Raw genomic sequence first — 24,919 nt, 5'->3', positions numbered from 1 at the left:
ACAGGCAAGTTTTATTCCATAGACTTCTAAGTATCTATAAACTGTTGTGAAGGTACTGAAATGTGATTTTTTTTGTCTGATATGCTACACAAACCAAAAAGTGTTAAACCAGACATAATTTTTCGCTTCCTTCATACCTATAGAAGCGTAATTAGAACAATCTAAGACGGGTAAAATTTGCCATTCTAGGCAGCCTAACTAAATTTCCCCCCGCCAGAATCCGATTTCGACCAGGGTGTCCAAAGAAAATTCTGGGTGGTAGTGAGCGCATCGTTTGCACTGGCTCCGACATCACATTTTCATTCGCCCACAGCCACAGATGATGTAGCAAGATCCTGTTTTATTATCTCTTTAAACTTACCAAACGCTCGAGCGGAAAAGGCGGCCTCGAAAACCTCGAAACACAGCTAAAATACAACAAAAATGCAAAACTTTCGGTTTGTTTACGTATTTGACGGCTGTCGGCCAAGCAGCGAGTTCTTAAGAGCATTTAGTTTGTATCCGCATCTACTTAGGGCCAAACAGTTTTTGAATAGCGCATAAAAGTATGCGTTAAGGATAAGAAGGTTTATATCAGTCTTTGCATCGCATCGATGAAGAATAAACACTCTAGATCATGTTGTTTTTACTCTGACTTACCTTAAACAATCGCAAACAACGATGAACGATTTAACTTGGCAGCATCCATGATTTTCCTCTCGATAATCAATTTCTGATAGCAAATTGTGTGCGCCATCATGATAATCGGATGCATAGTTTTGCAAGCAGGATCAAAATAGTTATTTTTGGTAAGCTATATGTCATGCCAAAAAGCTCAAAATGACGTGGCGCTTCGCTTTATTTAGAAAAAATGTATTAGATTATGCCTGTATTTTTTTTCGGCATGATTTTTTGTGTCAAGGTAGCCGAGTTCTTCTCCGGTGAAATTTTGAACTAAATCTTATTGACCTGGATGATTACCATTTTTGTTTTATCATTTTTTATTAATTTCCATTTTGCTGCCGCCAGTTTATGTAATGATTTAAGTTTCAGATTTGTTTTAATTTTTTAATTTTAATATTTCATTTAAGGTGGTTTTCGAACTTCAACACGGCATATTGCTCTTTTTGCGACCTACATTACAGATCTTATTAATGCTGTATAGTACACTACAAGAACATGTCACAAAACTCAGTAGCATACATAACGTCTTAAGGAATGTTTTTAACAACCTTCTGTAGGGTGGGCCCTTTTGGGTTTATAGGGTTTTATCGCAGGTTTATTAAAGCTGTTAATATTAAAAAGCTTTAAAATAAGTTTTAACGGTTTGACCATAATAACAGCTTGTTGGCCACAAGAAAACTAAAAATGTTACTTGGGCAGTGGAAGTTCACCGGTAAAAACAGATTGAGCAGGAAATTTAAGAAAAATATAAAGGGGTCTACTATTGGCTAAACTACCCTAATAGACGTATTGTATACTACACATATTTTTTTTTTATGTAGACTTCCATAATAGTTATTTATGCAACAAGTAGCAAAAATAAAATAAAAAATCAACACGAGTCGTACATTTACACACCGAGGCTTGCCGAGTTAGGTCTGCAAAACGGTAAGTCGAAAAAGACAGCGTCCACAATAGCTCTGGTCCTCACAAGTTCCTACCCCATGTTTCCACGGGTCAAGCGGTGACAAAGACCGCCTGCTAAGAGTTGTATGCTTAGCTGGTGTGCAGCCTGGGCACTGTTGCCCTTCTGACTTCATCTAAATTGAGGAGTACGTCCAAAGCGTCTGTTCATCAAGGAGGTGCGGCTCAAACAGCGTCTGTTCTGGCATCCAGCGGCTGAGTATGAAATGCTCCTCTACTGGAAGCTATACCTAAGATGGCAGCCCCACCACGGTGGCTAGAAGACCTTAGGCAAATAACCTCGAAAATCTGTTTTCGAAATTCAAGAACCGTTACAGAAACTGAAAATGAAAGATTACGAACTGATTCAACGGCAACGACTTTTAAGCTTGGTTTTCACAGGCTCCAACCACGTATCTTCTGATTGATACCCGCCTGTGCTAGACACCCATTTGTGGGCGCTTGTTCAACCGTTCGGAAACAATCAGAACGCTTTTTACTCTGATCAAACAAATAGTAAGTTATGCAACAAGTTGCAAAATGATGATATTTTCAGCACGAGTCGTATATTTATCTAACGAGGCTTGTCGTGTTGGATAAATACGACGAGTGCTGAAAAAATCGAGTTTTGCAACGAGTAGCATACAACATTTTTTGTAATTACGAAAAATACCCATTCCGTATAATCTTTTCTCGCAACAAAAACATGTATCAGGAGGAGACACGTGCTAGCATCCATGCTGGTCAGTGTAGTTTTTTTTTATCGATCAGGTAGGCTATGGTGTAGCATTTGATCGAGCTCCCGTTGTCAAACAATTGTTTGTTGGTAAAGGCAGAAGTTGCGAAAGTATCTCCATCAGCTAGGGTGCGTGAACCAATTATGGCACTACCTAAGGAAAACTATTTGTACAAAATAAAATACTTTACAGGAAAAATATAGAAACGGAGCCCAAACTTATTTTAGTATTTATTACAGCGTGTGCCAATGATAGGAACCCTGTACCAGTTATGGCTACATTTTTTAACTTCGGTTCCTTTTCGCACTATTTGCATGCATTTCTCATGGAGTTAGCCATAATTGGTACACCATGGCGAAAAGGGTGCAAGGAAGCCGAAATTTTAAGGAGAATGATTTATTTCTACCATAATTTGAACAAAATGTGGAGTTTAAATGAGTGCAATCATCTTTTGTGAACGTGATCTGTTGTTCGCATTTTTTTTATTGTTGATTTACATCGTTAAAGGGTGAAAATCAACTATGATGAATAATTAATACTAGAGCCATAATTGGTACACTTACCCTATTTTTTACCGGATCTGCCATCCGAATCGGAATAAAAGTTGTCTAGATTCGTATTTGTGCTGGTGAGTCGATGTAGAATCAGCAGTTGAATCTACGGATGACAGGAAAGTTAGTGCTGGAAAAAGTGCCGAAAAGTGTTACTTTTCAGCACCCTTCAGAGTGCCGAAAAGTAGCACTTTTCGGCACGCTTGCATGGAAAAGTAGGCCGTTTCATGACACTTCAGCCAACTGAAAAGTGAAACTTTTCAAAACGTAGGTACCGTAAAACGGGGTATCTTTGATAATGCGGGTTACTTTGATAGTGCGACAGGCATTGTACAGTTTATCTTTTAACCATGATTCCTTTAATCAGTGAGGAAAAAAACAAACGTAGATCAATTCTATACATATGATAGTTCATCTAAAGCGTATTTTCAATAAAACCTAGTTTATATACAACTTTTTCGACAAAAAATGAAAATTGTTGATATTTTTGTCATTTGTCAACCCCTCCAAAGTCCAAACAATCTGCTATACGACTTCGTTTGAACTATTTTTTTCAATGAATAGACGCTTATTCCCGATAGATCTATCATAGTAGATTCCAAATCTGGCCTTGAATCTCTTAACAAAATGTATTTTTACGAACTGGAAGGATTTTTGTAAATTTGGTCATAAATCTCAATACAACGATAAACGCCTAAAAGTATGCAATGCCCTTGTAATTTCATTTAGTTAAATCTGTGTTGTTCAAAATTTGTGATAAAACATTCAAAAACTACCCAAAAAAGAGAACTCACCATGAATAGCATGTAATAACATGTTGATGTACCGTTAAACATATATTTTTACAAATACAATGTTTTTTATAGCTAAATTCACTGTGTTTTTCATCCAGTATTTCACAAACTCATTTTTATATGTAGAATTTAGTAAAAAATCAATGTTTTGATATTAAAGTTCTATCTGATATATTCCACAACGCTTCTCTTATCGTGTTCATACTCCTAAGTTTTCAATCTGTGATTGTTTTCTAAGATTTGATGTGTTTTCAGGGCACTATCAAAGTTACCCCAAAATGAAAATCTGATTCTCGCTCATATGAAAAAGTAAAACTTACCCAAACTATTTGAGATTATCGGATCTTTCAATTGCAATTGATAACTGATACCCCAGTACTTGTTTTAAAAATATAAAATTAGGGGGAAAACTGTTACATGGAAATATATTAAGAAAAATCGCTGAAAAACTATCAATGTTACCCCGTTTTACGGTAATTGCAAAAAATAATTTTTACTTCCAACTGGGAGCGTTCTTCCTTTTCTCTTCTTGCACACACACCCTCATATGCTCATGAAAACAGGTTGCTTTGTTTTCTCTACGCTCCAATTAATCATCACTGATGACTGCAAAGCTTTGTTGCATTCTACGAAGCGAAATTTTCTTTTTACGCATTGCTATTAAAAATCTTTTGTCATTTTTTTATTTTATTGGAACTAAAATCAACGAATCAGCAAACTCACCGTCTATCGGATTCACGATTTCGTACATGATACAACTCCATTTCTACTGTTTCAACATGGTGGAACGAATGGATTGTACATTATACGCAAGATTATACGCAAATTGCATTCAATTAACGAAAACTGATATTTTACGAAACATATTCGTTGAGATTTAACGAAATAATCTTTTGAGTGTAATAATGGAAAAATCGAATTTATTCATGAAAAATTTAAACTTTTCGTGGAAAAATGTAGATTTTTATTTAAAACTAGCTGATCCGGCAAACCTTGTATTGTCCATTTCAATAGTGGCTCTTGCATTACAACACAGTTTTTCTATTTTTTTTTGTTATTTTTTTTTTAACTTGTTCTACATATGAACATAGTCATCCACCATGAGGACAAATTGAACCATTCAAAATTCTTGTTGATCATTACATTAATTAATTAGTTGTATGGCTCCAAAGGGTATGTTAACTCATTTGTATATACATTGGAAGGCCGGCTCCAGAGGCACGTTATCTTCCATTTGGTACATTTGTCTCATATAAAGAATACTGTTTGTTGGTTTGGTTGCTAGTCAACTCTTTATCAATGTTACTTAAAGGGACTACTCCACAGAGTTCACGGTTCAACTGCCATAAACTACACAACTGCGCCACTCGAAAGAAAAACCTTCGGTAAAAAGAAGGACAAATTTAGGTATATTGTAAATTTTAGCAGTTGGTCCGTGTTGAAAATGGAACCGTTTGATTTGAAATTCATCGGTATGGGAGCCTCCCGTTCCAGATACCGCAGAAGTCTCACACCAAGCTAAAAACCTTCCCCGGCCCTAAAAAAATCCACCTAAAATAACACAGCGTAACAAAAAATAGCTTTTGGTCTGTCTCAAGAGCAAACTTATGTGTCTCTGACAGATTTTGGGCCGCTGAATCCGAATCCGGGCTCAGATTTGCTCCAACACGTCACAATTTTGAGCTATACCTCAATTTATAGGGCAAAATATGCGATTTTGGGCTTTTTTGACTGCAAGTTATTAAGCATGGAAATATTTTTTTAAGCAATCAAAAGGTTAATTGGTCAATTAACATCTAAATTAACGACTTATGTAAAATATTTCGTTTTACCAAATCGAATTTTATAGTTTTAAGCGATTTATGTTAGGTACAATATTTCCCATACAAGTCACCCTCCAAAAGTTGCATGCAAGTATTCATACTAACATAAAATGCTTAAATCTATCAAATTTGAATAGGTAAAACAAAATATTTTGCATGAGTCGTTAATTTAGATGTTAATTGACCAATTAACCTTTTGGATGCTTAAAAAAAATATTTCCATGCTTAATGGCTTGCAGTCAAAAAAGCCCAAAATCGCATATTTTGCCCTATAAGTTGAGGTATAGCTCAAAATTGTCACGTGTTGGAGCAAATCTGAGCCCGGATTCGGATTCAGCGGCCCAAAATCCTTCGGAGACACATAAGTTTGCTCCTGAGACAAAAAAATGTTGCGCTGTGTAATTCACACCGATCGGTTAAGTAGTTTCCGAATGCATAAGGGTGAGTCTGACAGACAGACAGACAGCGCGAGTAATAAATTCCTAGAGAATTTTCCATAGGAATTTCTGGAGTAAGTCCATAAAGAATTCTTGGATGAATATTTGGATGAATTACTGGAGGAATCATCCGATGAATTCCTGGAAGAATCTCCGGAAGAATCTTTAGTGGAATCTCAGAAGGTATTCCTGGTAAATTCCTCGAGGAATTGCTGGTAAACTAATGGTAAATCCTGGTGGAATTACAGGAGGAATCCCTTGAACCAATTCCTGGAGAAATCTCTGGAGGAATCCTTTGAGGAATTCCTGGATTCTTGGAATAATGCGTATATAAACTCCGGGAGGACGAATTCCTGGATAAATTGCCTTTGCAATTTCTGAACGAATTACTGCATTAACTTCTGCAAGAATACCTGTGGTAATTCCTGGTGGAATTCTTAAAGGTATTCCTGGAAGAGTCGCGAAATCAAATCCTCAAGAAATGCCTGGATGAATCCCTGGAGGAATCCCTATGAAAATCCCTGGAGGAACTCCTGGAGGAATGCCTGGAGGTATTCCTAAAAGAATTCCTGGAGGATTGCCTAGAACGATCTCTAAAGGTTTCCCTAGAGAAGCTCCTGAAGGAATGCCTGGAGACATGCGAATTCCTGGAGGAATATCTAGAGAAATTCCTTGAGAAATCTTTAGAGGAACTCCTGGAGGAATTCCTGGAGAATTTTTTTTTGAAGAATCGCTGGAAAACTTTCAGGTAGAATCCCTGGAGAAATCCTTTAAAGAATTTCTGAAGAAATTCCTCGAGGAATCCCTAGTGGAATAACTACAGGAATTTCATGAGGTATCTCTAGAGAAATACCTGGAGGAATCACTGGAGGAATCCTTGAGAAATATCCAGAGGAACTTCTGGAGAAATCCCTGCAGAAATTCCATGGGGAATTTCCATAGGAATTTCTGAAGGAATTCCAGGAAAAATTTTTGGAGGAATATCTGGATGAATTATTGGAGGAATCATCGGAAGAATTCCTGGAGGGATCCCTTGAACCAATTCCTGGAAAAATCTCTGGAGGAATACTTGGAGGAAAACCTGGAGGAAAAATTCTAAATTGTCTGTTACAAATTTGTCATATTTTCATTTTCAAATTTTAGGGGATTTTAGGAGGAATACTCCCGGAACGCCTCTGAAACCGACGCAAACCCCCTAAACTCCCCTCCCCTCCCTCTTTCTATTCCGATGGCAGGAATTGGGGCAACGGCCTACACCCGTTCAGGTAATTTGGTGTATGTACATTAAAATCACCGGCCACCCTGACGGGACCAACTATTTTATTTAGGACCTCTTCCCGTATTATAAAATACGGCCTTACACGGGTCGACTCAGAAGTCAAAATGGCTTCCGAGTCTTAACGCAAATGACACCCCGTCGTCCGAATCCAGACGATTCCCTCAGGCCTCCGGCCCTAATAACCCAGGAGAGACCTCTCTCGGCACGGTCACTCCAGTCTCGATATTGCCAATGAGAGGAGACGCCTACATTCGCCATCGACCTCCAGCAAAGCCGTTGGAACGATTCCAATGCCATTCCGGACCAACAGACATCCCCGATCAGCCCCGCTGCGATAATCCGGCCCCATGGTAGGGCTATCGCAACCGTGCGTAACCGTGTGGGCCAACGCCGAAGGAGTAGAGTACCAAAGCCGATCGATTTCTTGCTGCTGCTAGCTTGTACGGGTAAGGAGTTGGCATGCAGCTAGTTACAAACGTACAGTATGGTCCTCCAACCGGACCTCCTCTAGGGCCGGGCGAACTCCGTAGTAGGTACAAAAAAAAACCTGCAGCGTGAACATTACTTATTTGACATGTGTTGAGCAATGGGATCTTAGCAACGCACTCTAGATTGCTGTCCCGATAAACGTCGTACTGACTGACTACTGCGTTTTTTGACATGTAGCTCCATAGGGACATCCCCCGCAAAGTCACCTGTATGGGAGCCCCCAGTTCCAGAGACCGGAGAGGTCTCACACCAAGCTAAGAACCTTCCCCGGCCCCAACAGCACCCACACACAAAATTTCACACCGATCGGTTCAGTAGTTTCCGAATGCATAGCGGTCAGACAGACAGACAGACAGACAGAAATTCATTTTTATATATATAGATAGATTTTCAATTTCGCGACATTTTGTATTGCTCGAAAATCAATTTTTTTGGGAAATCTTGATCTATTTATGCACTTTTTGATTTGTTTGTGGAACGTCTGTAGTTCATTCTTGCTCCCTCCCCTACTTCTTCATTGGCAATTTCTGATTTTGATAGAAAATTATCACTGTTGTATGAGACGTTCATATTTTAGTCATTCAACAATGGGGCAATTTGACTTGAAAAAGAAGTCACTGGTCAATAAATTTCAGCCAAATCCATTAAAATTAAGAGGTGCATCAAATCCATTTTGTGTTCATCTTCAACTTCATCTTCAAAAAATTAAAACTACACTAAAACTGGACGTAAAGTAATTCTTTCAGCCCGAAATGGAATATATAGGGTGACTTAGGGTATTATCGGCTGGTTTGTTCTCTTCGTCATGGGGGGTTTTTGCCGGTCAAGTTGCCTGAAACTTGGTCCTATATATTAGCTAGGTTAGGATGGATTTGAGGCCAATTCTGGGTTCAACCAGAGAATTTGTTATAGAGATACGCGAAGAGGGTTTTGGTTATGTTTATTTACATCACGCCCAATAACAATCAATTTTTGCGGTAAACAAAATTATATTTTCGCGTGCGTGTTAGTCTGATCTGTCCATAAGATGGCAAGCAAACAAGTGACGTCATGCTTTGCACTAACACGCTTTTATGTGCTTTCATGTTGCGCTTTGTCTCCCATGTTGTTGTATTTCCTTGAATTTGCTCGATTGGGACCGCGTTAGGCGGTTCAATTGGAACCTTTGGTTTCAGTCTTGGCGCATCTCTATAACAATTTCTCTGGGTTCAACAGGTTTAAAAAAAGCATGACGAAAAAAACAAAACTGTTGAAAATACGTAAGTTTCCCTACTTATAATTTACAAATTCTCCAAACAACATATGTCAAAAATATATATTTAAATATATGTGAAAATCACATTTGTACACACTAAACGCTTTCAGCAATATTTTGCTGAGCTGAAGCGTCCAGCAAAATTTTTTGCCGAACTTTCAGCAAAGTTTGCTGAATTTCAGCAAGACGTTACTGGTGTTCAACAGAGTTTAATGAACAAATCAGCAAAATTTTGCTGTATTTCAGCAAAATTTTTGCTGAAGCTTTCAGCTCGGCAAAATTCAGCAAAATTTTGCTGAAACCCTCAATCGATTTTTGGTGTGTAGTCCGAAGAACCTTTAAAAGTTGAGTATTGGATAGAATTCTTTCCAAAACACCCTAATACGCGTTTTAAATTGGAAAGTCCAAAACGGTATTATATTCTGTTTAATCGAAGTTATAGGTTGTTAAGATCTGTTATATATTGCTAATTTAGAGAAAACTTTCCGTTTTACGGTAGAACAAAAAGCTACCGCAGCTGTCAGACTACTGATTTTCACTGAGGTATCATCAATCTACCCTAGCGAGCCCTAGCGATGCCTTGGATAGCCTTGGATACGACGCCGATGATCATTGTTTGTTGTTGGTTTTCAGTTCAATTCATCTTGCAAGCATGCTTTGATTTGGCCTTCAGTTTCAATGATAGGATGATTTTCAAGCCTGCGGTAGGACTTTGACAGCTGCGGTAGAACTCGGCGGCTACCGCAGAGTGGAAATTTTTCTAAAAATCCGCAATAGTATTTTTAGTGTTTTAAAAGGGTTATTAAAAAATTACGTTACCATAATAATTTAAAAAAAGTATAAGTCAGTAAACCCAACACTTTTTGCGTTTTTCGATAGAAAATTGAATTGAATTCACTTAAATGATCAACTTTTGATCAAATCCAATCAAGTTTGTTCAAAACATGTAAAAAATGTGGGAAGATAAATTTTATTTCAGTCGAAAATGCAAAATTTGCGATAACTTTTAAAATCTTGCATGGATAAGTCATTTTTCTTTACGTAATAAATTTCAAGCTATTAAAAGTGTCCAGTTAAATTTTGAAGTCAATCGGCGCACTAAAAGCTGAGATACAGAGCTCTAAACTTGAGCATTTTGTATCAAAATCGACTATTGCGTACTTTACTCTTTCCAGTATTGTGTATTTCATTAAGTTTTATTGACATATGTTGCTCGAACAACAAGTATATTTTCCAATTCATGCTAAAAGAATTTTTTTTTCGTCAAGTTTTAGTATAAAGCCTGCGCACTTTAGAAGCGGTACACTTTCAACCGGCTGCCGCTCAAAAACGGTGTCACTTGGAAAAAAGTGTTGTTAAAAGCAATTGAAGCTTATCTATTTTAGTTTGTAGGAAAAATATAAAATTTGCTGTTTTTATATTTTTAGATGAACTATTGATCTGAATTCGTAAATAGTGCCAGTTTTTTCTGCACACATTGAGCAAAAATCAATCATTGTCAGATTCAAGATTTGTGTAGGAATATATAATTATCAAACTCACCAATTACGCAGTATAGAATAGTTTTTGGTATTATGATTGTTGATTAAGGGAGGTAAAATAATCCATGAGTGTTTTTTTTTAAAATTTCCAATATAGCTATGGTAAGCCTTCGAAGGGTTTTATGGAAAATACAAGACTTGCATAGATATTTAAGGTCAAAAAAGTTTGTTTTCGCATAAGCTTTAGTTCGGCAAATACGCATACGGGAAGGATACTATACGAATAGTATTGGTATACAAGAAACCAATAATTTGATGCAGAACAATATGAATAATCGTGGCTCGAAAGCTGTATGGACTGTTGCTGACGAAATCATTGGATGTGTTTTGATGGCGTGAAATATCTAACGATTTTTTTTAAATAAAACTGAATTTATTCAGAAGTTTTTTATTTGTGATCATAGAATCACATCTATAGTTCCATAATCTATATGGTTTTCAGTGTTTTATCCATGAAAACTATCTTATTTTAGGCTAATTATGAGGGATTAGCCTTATGACTGTTAATTTCCGACTACTGTGAGGGAAAACTGCTAATAATTCCAAAAATAATCCAGTTTTCGATATGAATTTAGTTGGGACACTTGAATTGGGGAATTGTAGATCCAAAAAACGATCTCAGGAAATATTTTTTCATAAAAAATTAGTTTGAGTAAAATTATGTTATGAATATAGCGTGAATGGACAATAAGGCTATAATTTTATTATGGTCTTGTGAACCATATTTGTTAAGAGTTTAATGTCGTAACTTGTTTTGAGCATATGTTTGATGAGTATAATTTTGTTTCTTTTTGAAATATCAGCCCGTAAGCTGTGAAATTTGAAAATATTGACGTTCATTGGTTTGTGCAGAATAAAATGGCATGAATTTCACAATTAGGTCAAAATTTTATCTTGAAGAAATAAAAACTGATTTTTTTATATTTTTCCTACAAAATGCAATAAATAAGCTTCATTTGCTTCTAGGTTTTTTTTTTCTAGGTTAAACCATTTTTGATCTGCAGCCGGTAGAAAGCGTACCGATTCTAAAGTGCGCAGGCTTTAGTTATGATTTTTAGAATTTCGAAAACAGTCTTAAACATAACATTCATTTGATGTACCTCTCATTTTCAATAGATTTAGCTGAAATTATGACCAGTGACTTCTTTTTGGATGCCAATCAAAATGAAGGGGTGGACTTGAGAATCAAAGATTTTTTTTTTGAAAATTGGACAATGTACAAATATGTACGTGAAGTTCACCTCACTCCTGATCAAGGTAACAACCGGCATACTTGTTTGCAAGTCGGTGGTGCTCGGTGCCTCTGGGTCCGTATCAAATTCCTGGAAAAAGAACTCACACGCACGGATTCCCATTCTCCGACAAACCAAGGTTGGGCCATCAAACAGGAAGGCGAAAGAATGTTGTTCTTCACCGACTGGACGAAGACGATGACGACGACGATGAGGTCTCGACACTCGGCCGGGTTTTATTGCACGTTCCTCTTCGGGGTAGATATTCGTTTGAACACTTGTGCCCACATCGCCGTCGTCCGGGGTGTGTGGGAATCTCGACGAGGACCGTTTCTCTCGGGTCCGTTTCTCTGGGACCGATCGAGGCGCAAGTGTTCAATCCACGCAGAGGAGACCAGAAAACACGATCGTTAGGTGTGGGAGGTGATTTTCTTTCCCGTCCATTCTTTCCCATCGAATCGCCGGTCGTCGTCGTCTTCGTCGTTGAGGTGGCTGTGCAGCTGAAGATCATCATCGTCTTCTTTGTCGCTTCCTCTTCCTCCGATGGTGCTTCTGAGTGCGCTTCATGGGGGACCAAGAAAGGCAACAAAGATCGACGAGGTCTCGGCCGGGTAGGTATCGGGCACCATTAGCTCGTTTGGTCTCAGGTGTGGATGATTTTCATGTTTCCAATCTTCTTCGCTTTGCGGATGCGAGTTCGAATGGCGGAGAGAATAAGGTACCTACGTGTTCTCTGTTCTTTGCATTCCTGATGCGACGTGAACGAAGTCGAGATGACTGCCGGTGGTGGTTAGATCATAAAAGAATCGGTTACGAACGTAAAAATAACTTCTTTCGGTCTGGGATTGAATGTTCTTGGAGGAAGGATTAGGTGGCGTGATGGATTTCTCGTTCCAGGAATTCCGGACAACTTGGGTTGACCCCGGGGGCAGACGAAATTGTGTGAACTTTCTTTTTATGTGTCCACTGTGAAAATAATGGTTTAAGGATTTAAGGATTACTTTAAGGCTAGAAAACTCAATTTCAGTGAAAAAACAATGTCACCATAGTTTTAACCATTTATAAGGCAGTGGCAACTATATTGCCATTTACCATTTTTATTTTTTCTGCTCTGTAACATCTTATATCGAATTTCCTTTTTGGTTTACGCAAAATTTGAATTGCATAAAGCTTGAACAGCAATTTGGAATCCGTTCGTAGTCATAGACATGGCTGAAATTTAAAGCGTGAAGAAATTTAGCTCAAACTTATTGTAAAACTGTCGATTTGGTAAATATTTTAGGAAATTATCAAAACAGTTTATATTATGGGTCAAGTCTTAATCCTGTCTGGAATCTCTTTTCCGATTTTTAGTCATATGTAGTCATATTCTAGCACAATTCTTCAATACACCAATCAACACAGAGCCTTAAAAATGTTTGACATTTCTGAGGCCAATTGACAGATGACACACAAGCAAGATAAATACAAAACATATCTTCTACTTCTTATTATTTAAGCCGGCTAAATGAAATTATATCGCAGAGCAAAGAACAGCCGTGACAGCGGTTTCAACCCTCCTTATTTTTTAGAGTCATTTTTTACCTAAACCGTGCATTACGTCAGCGAGCTGTGGCCTACGTAATGCATTAGGAAGGTTAAAACGCAGCCGCTCGTGCGCACGGTTTGCTGCAATCCTTCCCTTGAGGGTGGTTGTATTCATTTCTACGCATGATCAAAGGTCAAAACCAACTGAAAAATAAGAAACAATGTGGAAGAAATTCAGCACAATCTTAATCAAACCAATCAGAGCGCGGATTCGTCAACTCAGCGCTTTGGGGCCGGAATTCGAAACTAGAGATCCTTGGTTGAACTACATCGTTCTGAAGAAGCTGGACGATGGCCTCCGGTCTCAGTGGTCGCAGCACATCGTGGACAACGACGACCCGACGTTCGACGACCTGCTCAAGTTTTTGAAACGGAAGTGTGAAGCATTGGAGACCTGCGCAGCGTTCGGTGGAAAACCCCTGGATTATGTCGTCAAGAAGGAGTTCAGTCGGGATGAACGGAAGTAGAACACAGTGAAGAAGGAAATCAAATCTTTCAACGCAGTGCAGCATCAATCGTGTCCAGTTTGTGCTGCCAGCCACAGGATTTATGATTGCACCGTCTTCAAGGAGTCTTCGGTAAGTGAACGGCGGGAGCGAGTGCAGCAAGCAAGACTTTGTTTTAACTGCTTGAGGCCAAACCATTGCGCAAAATCCTGCCCATCGAAGTCGGTATGCCGCACGCCAAACTGTCAGCAACGTCACCACACGATGCTGTGCAAAGCAAGCTGCGAGACGCCGACAATGACAGCACCGACACCACCGGAGAAAGCGTCGCCGTCGTCATCGCCATCGCCGTTGCCAACACAGAAATCGGATTCTGTAGCAGTCGACGTCAAACCAGCAGCGTCCTGCACAACGAATGTAAACAACAATTCTTCGGTTGTCATCGGATTACTACCAACGGCTTTGGTAAGAGTAAAGCGAGCTGACGGTCAGTGGAAGGAAGTGAGAGTGATGATCGATAGCGGTTCCCAAGCCTCCCTCATCACGGAGAATTGCGTGACCAGCATCGGACTGCAACGAAGCAACGCTAATTTGGTCGTCACCGGAATCGCAAGCTGCTCGTCGGAAACCACCAGAGGAGCCGTACAATTGGAAATTTCGTCTCGATTCTGCTACAGCCCTGTAGTGAAGGTGAATGCGTATGTGCTCTCCAAGTTTCCACAAATCGTACCAAACCAGCGACTGGATCGTGAACGTCTGAAATGTTTGGAGCCGTTGCAGCTAGCGGATCCAGATTTTGACAAGCCCGGAAAGATCGATGTTATCCTTGGAGCTGATGTTTTCTTGGCAATTTTGGAGGACGGCAAAGTGAAAGACGACGCGGGACTTCCTGTGGCGATCAACTCTACGTTCGGATGGATCGACGCCGGTCAAGTTTTCGATGCCAGCGAAGTCAACTGCAACACGGCCATTGTCAGTCTCAGCATGGACATGGACATCGACAAGTCCCTCCGGAAGTTTTGGGAAGTGGAGGAGGTCAACCAACCGAAGCCGTTGACACAAGAGGAGCAGCAAGCAGTGAATATCTTCAACACCACACACCAACGAGAGGAATCCGGCAGATTCACAGTACGCCTACCGTTCGATGCAGACAAGCCGGCGTTGGGTGAATCGCTGCCAGCGGCAGTTCAGCGATTGAAGGCTATGGAAGGAAGATTTGCAAGAGATCCTGAATTCAAGCGAATGTATGGCGATTTCATGGCCGAGTACTTGAACCTTGACCACATGGAGCGTATTCCCGACGACGAGGTGAACGTTGCACCCGAGAAATGCTTCTACCTCCCACATCACGGTGTCATGCGGCAGGAAAGCGTCACCACCAAGTTGCGAGTCGTTTTCGACGGCTCTTGTCGATCGTCGACTGGAATATCGTTGAATGAGAAGCTGCTGATCGGACCCAACGTCACTGAGGACCTGCCTGTCGTGCTGACCCGTTTTCGAAGTTACGCTTTCGCCTTCATGGCGGACGCGGAAAAAATGTACAGACAGGTAAGGATACATCGAGACGACGTCGACTACCAGCGTATCGTATGGAGAGCGGACCCCGATAAGCCCATCGAACACTACCGATTGCTGACAGTAACATACGGGACTTCTTGTGCGCCGTTTCTAGCCATCGAGTCGTTGCGACAAGTTGCCCGTGATTCTCGTACGCAGTATCCAAATGCAGCAGATCGTGTGCTGAAAAACTTTCATGTAGACGATTTTCTCTCTGGTGCTGCCACATTGGAGGACGCACTCGAATTGAAGGAGGACATTGATCAGGTTACATCGGGTGCAGGTTTTCATCTCCGGAAATGGTCGGCAAACGATCCACGGCTGTTGGAGGAGAATGCAAGCGATGCCGAAGCGTCAGTTCCTGTGCATCTTCATCCAGAAGCGGATTCCGTGAAAGCACTGGGCATACACTGGTACCCAGTCACCGACTCGTTTGGGTACCGGGTGAATTTTGACATCGACAAGCCAAACACGAAGCGCCAACTCCTATCGGATTCAGCTCGACTTTTCGATCCTTTGGGTTGGATCTCGCCGATAATTGTTCGCATCAAGATCCTGTACCAAACACTGTGGCTGCAGGACTTGCAATGGGATGATCCGTTGCCGGCTGCCATCAATCAGGAATGGAACAAAATCAAGACAAGCTTGGCATCAATCGAGGATATCCGGATTCCAAGATGGATCGTGAATCATCTGGGAGCAGTGCAGCTGCACGGCTTCGCCGACGCGTCAGCGTCGGCCTATGCAGCAGTCGTCTACGCTAGATCCAAGGACAGGGACGGCAATGTGTGCATTTCGCTGGTCGCAAGCAAAACCAAGGTGGCTCCAATCCAGCAAGTGTCACTTCCCCGGCTCGAGTTGAATGCAGCCGCCCTTCTTGTGGAGCTCATGAAGCAGATTCTCGAATCGTTGGACCACTTGGATGTGACATGCTACGCGTGGACGGATTCTACTGTTGTGCTTGGGTGGCTGACATCCCATCCGAAGAAATGGAAGACTTTCGTGGCAAATCGGACCTCGGAGATTTTGGATTTCTTGCCACGAAGTTCCTGGCACCACATTTCATCAAGCGAAAATCCGGCGGATTGTGCATCTCGAGGTGTGCTGCCAACGGAGCTGGTTGACTATAAGTTGTGGTGGACTGGCCCATCTCTCCTGTACAGCACAGAGGACACCTGGAAAGAAAGCGCTGAATCGATCCCATTTGAAGAAGACGTGACGGAGCAACGGAAGGTGGCCGCTGCAGCTACGATTGCGGTGAAACCTGAATCGAACTACGAAGTTGAAGAGTATCTCCTGAAACGGAACGGGTTACTGAAGGTTTCTCAACGAGTGTTGACGTGGGTCATCAGATTCAAGGCCAACTTACTATCGAAGCTGCGTGGCACCGAAAAGACTTCTGGACAACTGAAGGCAGTGGAAGTGTATGAAGCCAATCTACAATTGGCTCGCTTCGCTCAGCGTGAGGTGTTTGGCTAGGACATGAAGCATCTTCGAAAGGGTCTACCACTTTCAGCAAAGAGCCAAATCAAGTCGCTTTTCCCGTTCATCGATGGGGATGGAACATTGCGTGTCGGGGGAAGGCTGCAAAACTCGGAGCTAGCATTCAACTTGAAGCATCCGGTTATTCTTCCCAAGTCACATCGTTACACACACTTGTTGATATCGATGTTGCACCAACAAAATCTGCACGCTGGTCCTACTTTGCTCATCGCGACGCTGAACCAATTCTACTGGGTGGTCGGCTGCCAATCAGTGGTGCGGTCGGTGGTAAACAGCTGCGTACGCTGTGCACGCTGGAAGGCCAAAACAGCAAGTCAACTGATGGGGAGTTTGCCTGCGGTGCGAACTACTAGCGGCCGTGCTTTCGAAAACGTCGGCGTCGATTATGCTGGACCTGTCATAATAAAGGCCAGCCTACTGCGATCCATTAAAACCGTGAAGAGCTACATAGCAGTTTTTGTATGCCTCGCAACAAAAGCTGTTCATTTGGAGGCTGCCACAGATTTATCAGCGAACACGTTCATCGCAGCTTTGAAACGTTTCTGTGCCCGACGTGGTTTGCCCAATCAACTGTGGTCAGATAATGGCACGAATTTTGTTGGCGCCGATCGCCAACTCAAGGAACTTCTGGCTTCAGCAACGTTCAACTCCGAAGTGAATCAGCATCTGAACAATTTGGGAATACAGTGGAACTTTATTACGCCGTCCGCCCCCCACATGGGCGGTATTTGGGAAGGAGCAGTAAAAAGCATGAAGAAACACCTGCGCGTCGTGTTGGGAACCGCCGTGTTGAACTTCGAGGAACTGTCAACTCTATTGACGCAGATTGAAGCATGCTTGAATTCACGGCCGCTGTGTGCCCTTTCCAGCTCCGTGGATTCGTGTGAAGCCTTAACACCAGGACACTTTATCATCGGACAGCCACTGAACCTGGTGCCAGAACCAGGTGTATCCGATGTACCAACGAATCGCCTCGACAGATATCGTCAGCTACGGAAGATGACCGAAGACTTTTGGGAACGCTTCAGGACCGAGTATATTGCAACGCTTCAACCCAGGACAAAATGGCAGAAGATCGGAGATAACCTGAGGATTGGAGATCTTGTTCTGGTTAAGAATGATAATACGCCACCGGCCCACTGGGAACTTGCTCGGGTGGTAGCTACTCATCCGGATCGGAGCGGAATCGTTCGGAACGTTAGCCTGCAGCGAGGCGAAACCATCTATCATAGACCCATCCATAAGCTGGTAGTTCTTCCTACTGATTGAGGCATACGCCTCAAGGCCGGGAGGATGTTTACGGTGTGATGGAAACCGAGTTCAACCCTGACAGAGTAAGTTGCAGGATAGTTGCGGCAAGAGAGGGATTCTCATGAAGAGGAATTCAACCTATCATTCATATACCATGTCATTGATCCTTTGTTTTAGGTATTCTTCCATTCGCAATAAAAGTTAGTTAGAGCAGACATCTTGGTTTGCGAGAGTTTTTATTTAATTTCGGTTGCGAAAGTTCTGAAAACTCCGGTTTCGCGGTATAAAACTTCGCGTTAGTTCTCGTTCGTCGTGCTTTGTCCACTTCCGCATCAATTCCGGTCGAAAACAAGGGGGATTCACTTAACAGCGTAAACTAATTAAACTGATTGAACGTCGAGATCACCAAGGCAATCTTTGATTATTTTATTCGCAAAATCATGAAACATTTCAAATAAACGGAAAATCATGGCTTACGCAGCAATTTAATCTGTTTATTTATTTTATTTTATTTATTTCTATACAAAATAATAGCACAAATAACCATCTAACGGTTCTCAAAGTATATGCTACTATGCGACAATAATGCTAATGTACTTGACTGTTATAAAAACATTCAATACTGCGCTTAAACGAAGGATAGCTTCTCATACTCCTGCAATTTCTAGGTAATTCGTTCCATGTTTTAATTGCCCTGTGCTGAAAAGAATGTTTTAAGTTATCGGATACACTTCTAGGTACAATTAATGCAGGTGCCCTAGGTGATTTGGCATACGTGAAGAAATTTTCAAGATAAGTCGGAGGATTGTTTAGAATTTTAAAAGTTTGTGTACAAAGCCTAATATTTAAATGGCTAACAAAACTTCGACCAAGCAGAAGCTTGGAATATCTAGAGATGTGATCGTACTTCTTAAGATTGAAAACATACCGAGTTATAGTATTGAATGCTAGGTTAAGTTTACGTAAATTTTTCTTGGACACTGAAGAGTAAAGAACATCTCCATAATCAAAGAGAGGAATAAGAAGAGTTCTGGCCAATTTAAACCTAGTATGTTGTGGAGTGCATTTCTTAAGAGCAACAAGTGAGTGAAGGGCTTTGTAAACTTTACTACAGACAGCGTTGACCTGATCATTCCATGACAATTTACAATCCATTAGTATTCCAAGATTTTTTACAACGTCAGAATATTCGATGACATCGTTGCCAACTTTTATTTTAGGAGCATCAATAATTGTCACTCGTTTAGTACTGAAGATAATCGTTTGAGTTTTTTTCGAATTCAAATTTAATCCGTTAAGTGTACACCAGTTAAGAATATTTTGGATATCAACATTCATTTTGTGCACACTATCTCTCAAGTTATGTATCGAATCAGAAATGTAAAGCTGACAGTCATCAGCGTACAAATGGAATTTAGAGAAGGACAGAATAAGGGGTAAATCATTTATATACATGGAAAACAAGAGAGGACCGAGTATTGATCCCTGTGGTACGCCACAAGGGACAAAGGCTCTATCCGATACAGTGTTATTAAAATTCACATATTGTGAACGTTGTAACAAATAGGAGTGAATCAAATTCACTGATGATGAATCGATTTTAAATTTCACCTTTAACTTACTGCAAAGTAAATTGTGACTAATGGTGTCAAATGCTTTGCTGAAGTCTAACAGGGCCATAACAGTAACCATTTTCTTGTCAAGCGCCTCTCTTACATCATTCTCAACTTTGATCAAGGCAGTAACAGTGCTGCAAGATTTTCGATACCCTGACTGGAAAGGACACAATAGTTTTTGACGAGATAAATATTCGTTAAGTTGTTTAAAAAGTAGTGATTCAAATATCTTCGAGAGAGCGCAGAGAATACTAATAGGACGATACTCCTTTTCAATGGTAGGATTATCAACTTTACCAATTGGTACAACTTTCGCAACTTTCCAAACATCAGGAAATTTCGAAGATGCAATACAGAAATTCATAAGGTCAGTGATGTATGGTAAAGTTACCGGTAATGACATTTTTAAAACCTTTAGTGGAATTAGATCATCGCCAACAGAGTCGCAAGAGGCAGAAACAAATTCCGAAAGAACTTCATCATTCGTTACTCCACGAAATGAAAAATCCGAATGGTTTTTCACATTACTAACATTTTCTACAAATGTATCCGGAACGTAATGTGAAATGAAGTACGTGTTGAGTGAAGCCGCGGTCACATCTCCCCCGCCCATTCTTGTATTAATTTGTTTGAGTCCTAATCGTTTTATATTATTCCAAAGTTGCTTTACAGGTAAATCAATGTTCAGCTGTGCTGTAAAATATTGTTGTTTTACACGTTTAGTTTCTCGGTTTGCCAAATTGCGAAGGCATTTGAAATTATTCCATTTTTGATCAATGTTTTTGTCACGTTTCCAACATTCGTATGCTTCACTGCGGTTTTTAAAAATTCTACGAACGTAGCTGTTTATCCACGGGCTTTTGGAATCTTTCACAGTTTTTTTCTTCAAAGGAGCATGCCGATCAAGAATAGATAAAAGAATATGATTAAAATGACTGAGTTTCTCGTTCACATTTGTATAGTAATAAAGTCTGTCAAAACAGCAATTCCGCAAATCAGACAAAAAGGAATCTTTATCCTCTACGAATGAGTGTAATCAGTTATGATCCTTGTAATTCTGCCCTATTTTGCTTATAATTTGACAGATACTCGTATTTCGACTATCACAATGTGCGTCTCTCTAAGCACCTATATAGGTACTTTGGGATGATACACAAATTATGTCACGCTAAAATCGACCTTTTTAAAGCCCCCCCTAAGGTCACACTTTTTGTATGGGACCTCAATATTTTTTGTAAGGGTCGTCGCGTTCTGCAAAACTCTCCTCCCCCTAAGAGCGTGACGTGATTTGTGTACGGCCCCCTTACGAATTTCTTTTAAGATTCTTAAAGAGGTTTCATTTAGGATTCCTCCAGAAGTTCTTCCCAGGAACCTTCGGAGATAATCGGTAATTTCTTCAGATATGACTAGTTTTATTTAAGGGATTCTGAAAAGGAATTGGAGGAAACCCAGAAGTAACCCCTAAAAAAATTCTTTCTAAATTGCTGGGGAAATTCCTTGAGAAATTTTGCTGCTTTTAGATGTTTTGGAGTTCCTGAAGTTATTCCGGAAGGATATCTTGGAGTTTTCCCGGAATAAATCTCGGTAGAAACTCCTTGAAGAAACACAGAAGCAACAGCTAGAAGAATCCTGGAAGTTATCTCAAAAAGAAACCCTGGAGGAATCCCAGAAGTAGCTCCATCTAATATTCCTCCTGGAGCTGTTTCTGAGATTTCTCCATGAATTTCTTCCCTGAATTTCTTCAGGGATTCCTCCAGGATTTCGATTTGAAGATTAACTAGGTGTTTCTTCTGAGACCTCTCCAGAAGTTCTTTCTGAGATTTCTCTAGGAATTTTTAATAACATTTAACCGACAGTTCATTCAGCGATATTTCCAGAAATTCCTTCTGAGATTCCTCCAAGAGTAGTTTAAAGTTTTTTTTTTTCCGTAACGTGTTCCTTCTGTATTTTTATATTAAAACTTTCTTGGATTCCTCCAGGATTTTCTTCAGGGATTATACCAGGAGGTTCTTCTGAGGTCGCTCCAGGAATTCAGCCGGAGTTTCTTCAGAGATTCTTTTTGGAGTTTTTTTTTCCCCGAGGTTGCTTCAGGAATACCTTCCGAGATTTCTGTGATTCCTCCTACCACTTTCTCGGGATTCATCGGGGAACTCCTTCAAGGATTCATTCAAGACTTCCTTATACAATTTTGCAGGGTCTCCCGGATATCCTTTATCTCTGAAATTCCCCTATAGGAAATTCTCCAGGGGTTTCAGGCGAAACAAAATGCACTACAGAAAAAAGTGTATAACTTTTGATTCAACGCATCCAAATAGCTGATTTTTTAAACGGTTACTGTATAGTATTTGTAGCTGATGCCATAGAAATTTAATAAAAATCGGTGAAGTATTGGCGAAGATATCTCAGACGCAGAAAATGATACTTTTTTAATTTTGAGTGAACGAAGATTTAAAAAAATATTATTTTTTACTCTTTTAGGTCTAGAGCGGGAAATACTTCACCCCTTTTCAATGAAATTTTTTCTGTAGGTAAAGTATATACATGTTAACATTTTGAGGCTTTTCATTCAATTTGATCTGTCCTATAAAAAGTTGTGATCGTATATGAGGCAAAATGTCGCAATAATCAAACATGTATTTTTTTATTGCGACATTCAAAGTGTTCTAACTTTGAAAGTATTCATCCAAAATTTGATTGAGAACAATTTTATATAATAATTTAACGCTGTCAAACTTTGACAAGAATTGGAATAGTATGGACAGTTCTACAGTCCTAATAGTGCACACGGCCGTGTGGACTTTTCTGAAAGAGTAAAATGTAGAGAATCGATTTGAAGGGATTGCAGTGACCGCATGCCTGTATTTATGCTTATTTTACCCCAATTCCCCACATATATTGAATTTTGTATGAAGTCAGCTCCATAACTCGCAAGGAAATTATGAGTGGTATGACAAGAAGGCTTTTTTAGTGGATTATAACACAAGGAATAGATTAAGAATGATTGCAGTGCCTGCGTGAATGTTATTATGCTCATTTTACCCTAATTTTCCATATATAATAAGTTTTGCATGAAATTAGTCTTATAACTCATAAGAAACTTAAGGGTGGTATGCTAAGAAGGGGTTTTTTATTGGATGATGATACAAGGAATCGATGAGAAGTGATTGCAGTAACTGCTCGAATGTTATTATGCTCATTTTACCCTAATTCCCTACATATATTAAGTTTTGCTCCGTAATTCACAAGAAAATAATGGGTGGTATGCAAGGAAGTGTTTCTTTAGTGTATATGATACACGGGAGCGATTGAAAATGATTGCAGTGAAAACGTGAATACAATAATGCTCATTATACCCTGATTCCACATATATTGAGTTTTGTATGAAATTAGCTTCATAACTCACAAGAGAATTATGAGTGGTATACAAAGAAGGATTATGATACAAGGAATCGATTAGAAGTGATTACAGAGACCACGTTAATGTTATTATGATATGGTATCCATTACTTTCTTGTGAGTTTTAGAGCTTATACCATACACAACTCAATATATGTGGGTAATTATGATAGGATAACCAAAATAACAATCACGTGATCACTGCATTAATTTCTAGTCGATTCTTTATATCATAACTCACTAAAGAACTCCTTCACAGCATACCGCCCATAAGTTTCTTGCGAGTTATGTAGCCAATTTTATGCAAAATGTAATATATGTGGGGAACTAGGGCAGAATGAGCATAATAACATTTACGTGGTCACTGCCATCTTTTTTCATCACCGTGTATCATAATCCACTAAAGAAAACCTTTCGTGCATACCAGCCATAATTTCCTTGCGAGTTATGGTGCTAATGTCATACAAAACTCAACATATGTGGAGAATTAGGGTAAAATGAGCATAACTACACTCGCGCAAACACTGCAATCACTTCTAATCTGATCCTCGTATCATCATCCACTAAAGAAGCCCTTCAGAGCATACCACTCATAATTTCCTTGCGAGTTATGGAGCTAATTTGATGCAAAACTCAATATATGTGGGGAATTAGGGTAAAATGAGCATAATAACATTCAAGCGATCACTGCAACCATTTCTAGTCAATTCCCTGTATCATAATCCACTAAAGAAAGCCTTCTTAGCACACCACTCTTAATTTTCTTGCGAGTAAGGAACTAATTTCATACAAAACTGAATATATGTGGGGAGTTAGGGTATATTGAGCATAATTACATTCGCGCGGTTACTGCAATCACTTCTCATAGATTTTTTTGTATTATCATCCACTAAAAAAACCCTTGCTTTGCATACCACTCATAATTTTCTTGTGAGTTATGGAGCTAATTTCATATAAAACTCAATATATGTGGGGAATTGAGGTACAAAAAGCATAATAACATTCAGGCGGTCACTGCAACCATTCCTAGTCGATTCCCTGTATCATAATCCACTAAAGAAAGCCTTCTTAGTATACCACTCATAATTTTCTTGCGAGTAAGGAGCAAATTTCATACAAAACTCAATATATGTGGGGAATTTGGGTATAATGAGCATAATTACATTCGCGCGGTCACTGCAATCACTTCTCATCAATTCCTTGTATCAAAATTCACTAAAGAGAGCCTTCTTAACATACCACTCATAAATTCCTTGCGAGTTATGGAGCTAATTTCATACAAAACTCTATATTTGAGGGGAATTAGGGTAAAATAAGCATAAATACATTCATGCGGTCACTGCAATCCCTTCAAATCGATTCTCTACATCTTAATCCTTCTAAAAAGTCCTTCAAGGCAAACCGCATTCATGTTTCATAATTGTTTTAGAACTAGTTTCATATAAATGTTAATAAACATTGGGGAATTAGGGCAAAATGAGCAAGATAATGATCCGTGCGGTCTGTTTAAACACTTCCATTCGATTCTCCAGACAATTTTACGCCTAAAACCGTTTTGTTCGTTAGAAAAGCCGGATGCGTTCGTGAGATACAGAATTTAGTGTAGGTTTGCACTGTTTTTTCCCCACTGCGGACCTTGGCATTGTTAAAACATGCCTATACTTACTCTGACGCGTTTTAAGTTTTGATTTCTAGAAAAAAATAGTGCCGCGCCGATTTTGATGAAATTTTTACCACTTGATATGTATTAGGTTAGGAACCTTCAGTCAAATTTTCAGACATTTTTACAACGTAACAGTAAAGTTTTATATTGGTGTACA

The 24,919-nt window shown here is 39.8% G+C and overlaps 2 protein-coding genes across 2 annotated transcripts; both read left to right on the top strand.

Annotated features, from left to right (window-relative positions):
* Positions 1-14,073: 14,073 nt before the first annotated feature.
* On the top strand, positions 14,074-16,812 carry LOC134286983 (uncharacterized). Its single transcript, XM_062848699.1, has one exon. It carries the CDS (start codon positions 14,074-14,076, stop codon positions 16,810-16,812), a length of 2,739 nt encoding a protein of 912 aa, XP_062704683.1.
* A 3-nt stretch (positions 16,813-16,815) lies between these two features.
* LOC134286982 (uncharacterized) lies at positions 16,816-18,105 on the top strand. The gene has a single exon (XM_062848698.1). The coding sequence runs from the start codon at positions 16,816-16,818 to the stop codon at positions 18,103-18,105; it is 1,290 nt and encodes a 429-aa protein (XP_062704682.1).
* The last annotated feature ends 6,814 nt before the right edge of the window (positions 18,106-24,919 follow it).

Source organism: Aedes albopictus, chromosome 2 (genome assembly GCF_035046485.1).
Source record: "Aedes albopictus strain Foshan chromosome 2, AalbF5, whole genome shotgun sequence".
NCBI classification, from domain to species: Eukaryota; Metazoa; Arthropoda; class Insecta; order Diptera; family Culicidae; genus Aedes; species Aedes albopictus.
Note: the sequence above shows the minus strand (reverse complement) of the source record. Positions and strands in the feature narration are given on the sequence as shown.

Excerpts from the sequence above, each read along its gene's own strand:
- LOC134286982 (XM_062848698.1), top strand. The coding sequence starts at position 16,816 with ATGAAGCATCTTCGAAAGGGTCTACCACTTTCAGCAAAGAGCCAAATC.
- LOC134286983 (XM_062848699.1), top strand. The coding sequence starts at position 14,074 with ATGACAGCACCGACACCACCGGAGAAAGCGTCGCCGTCGTCATCGCCA.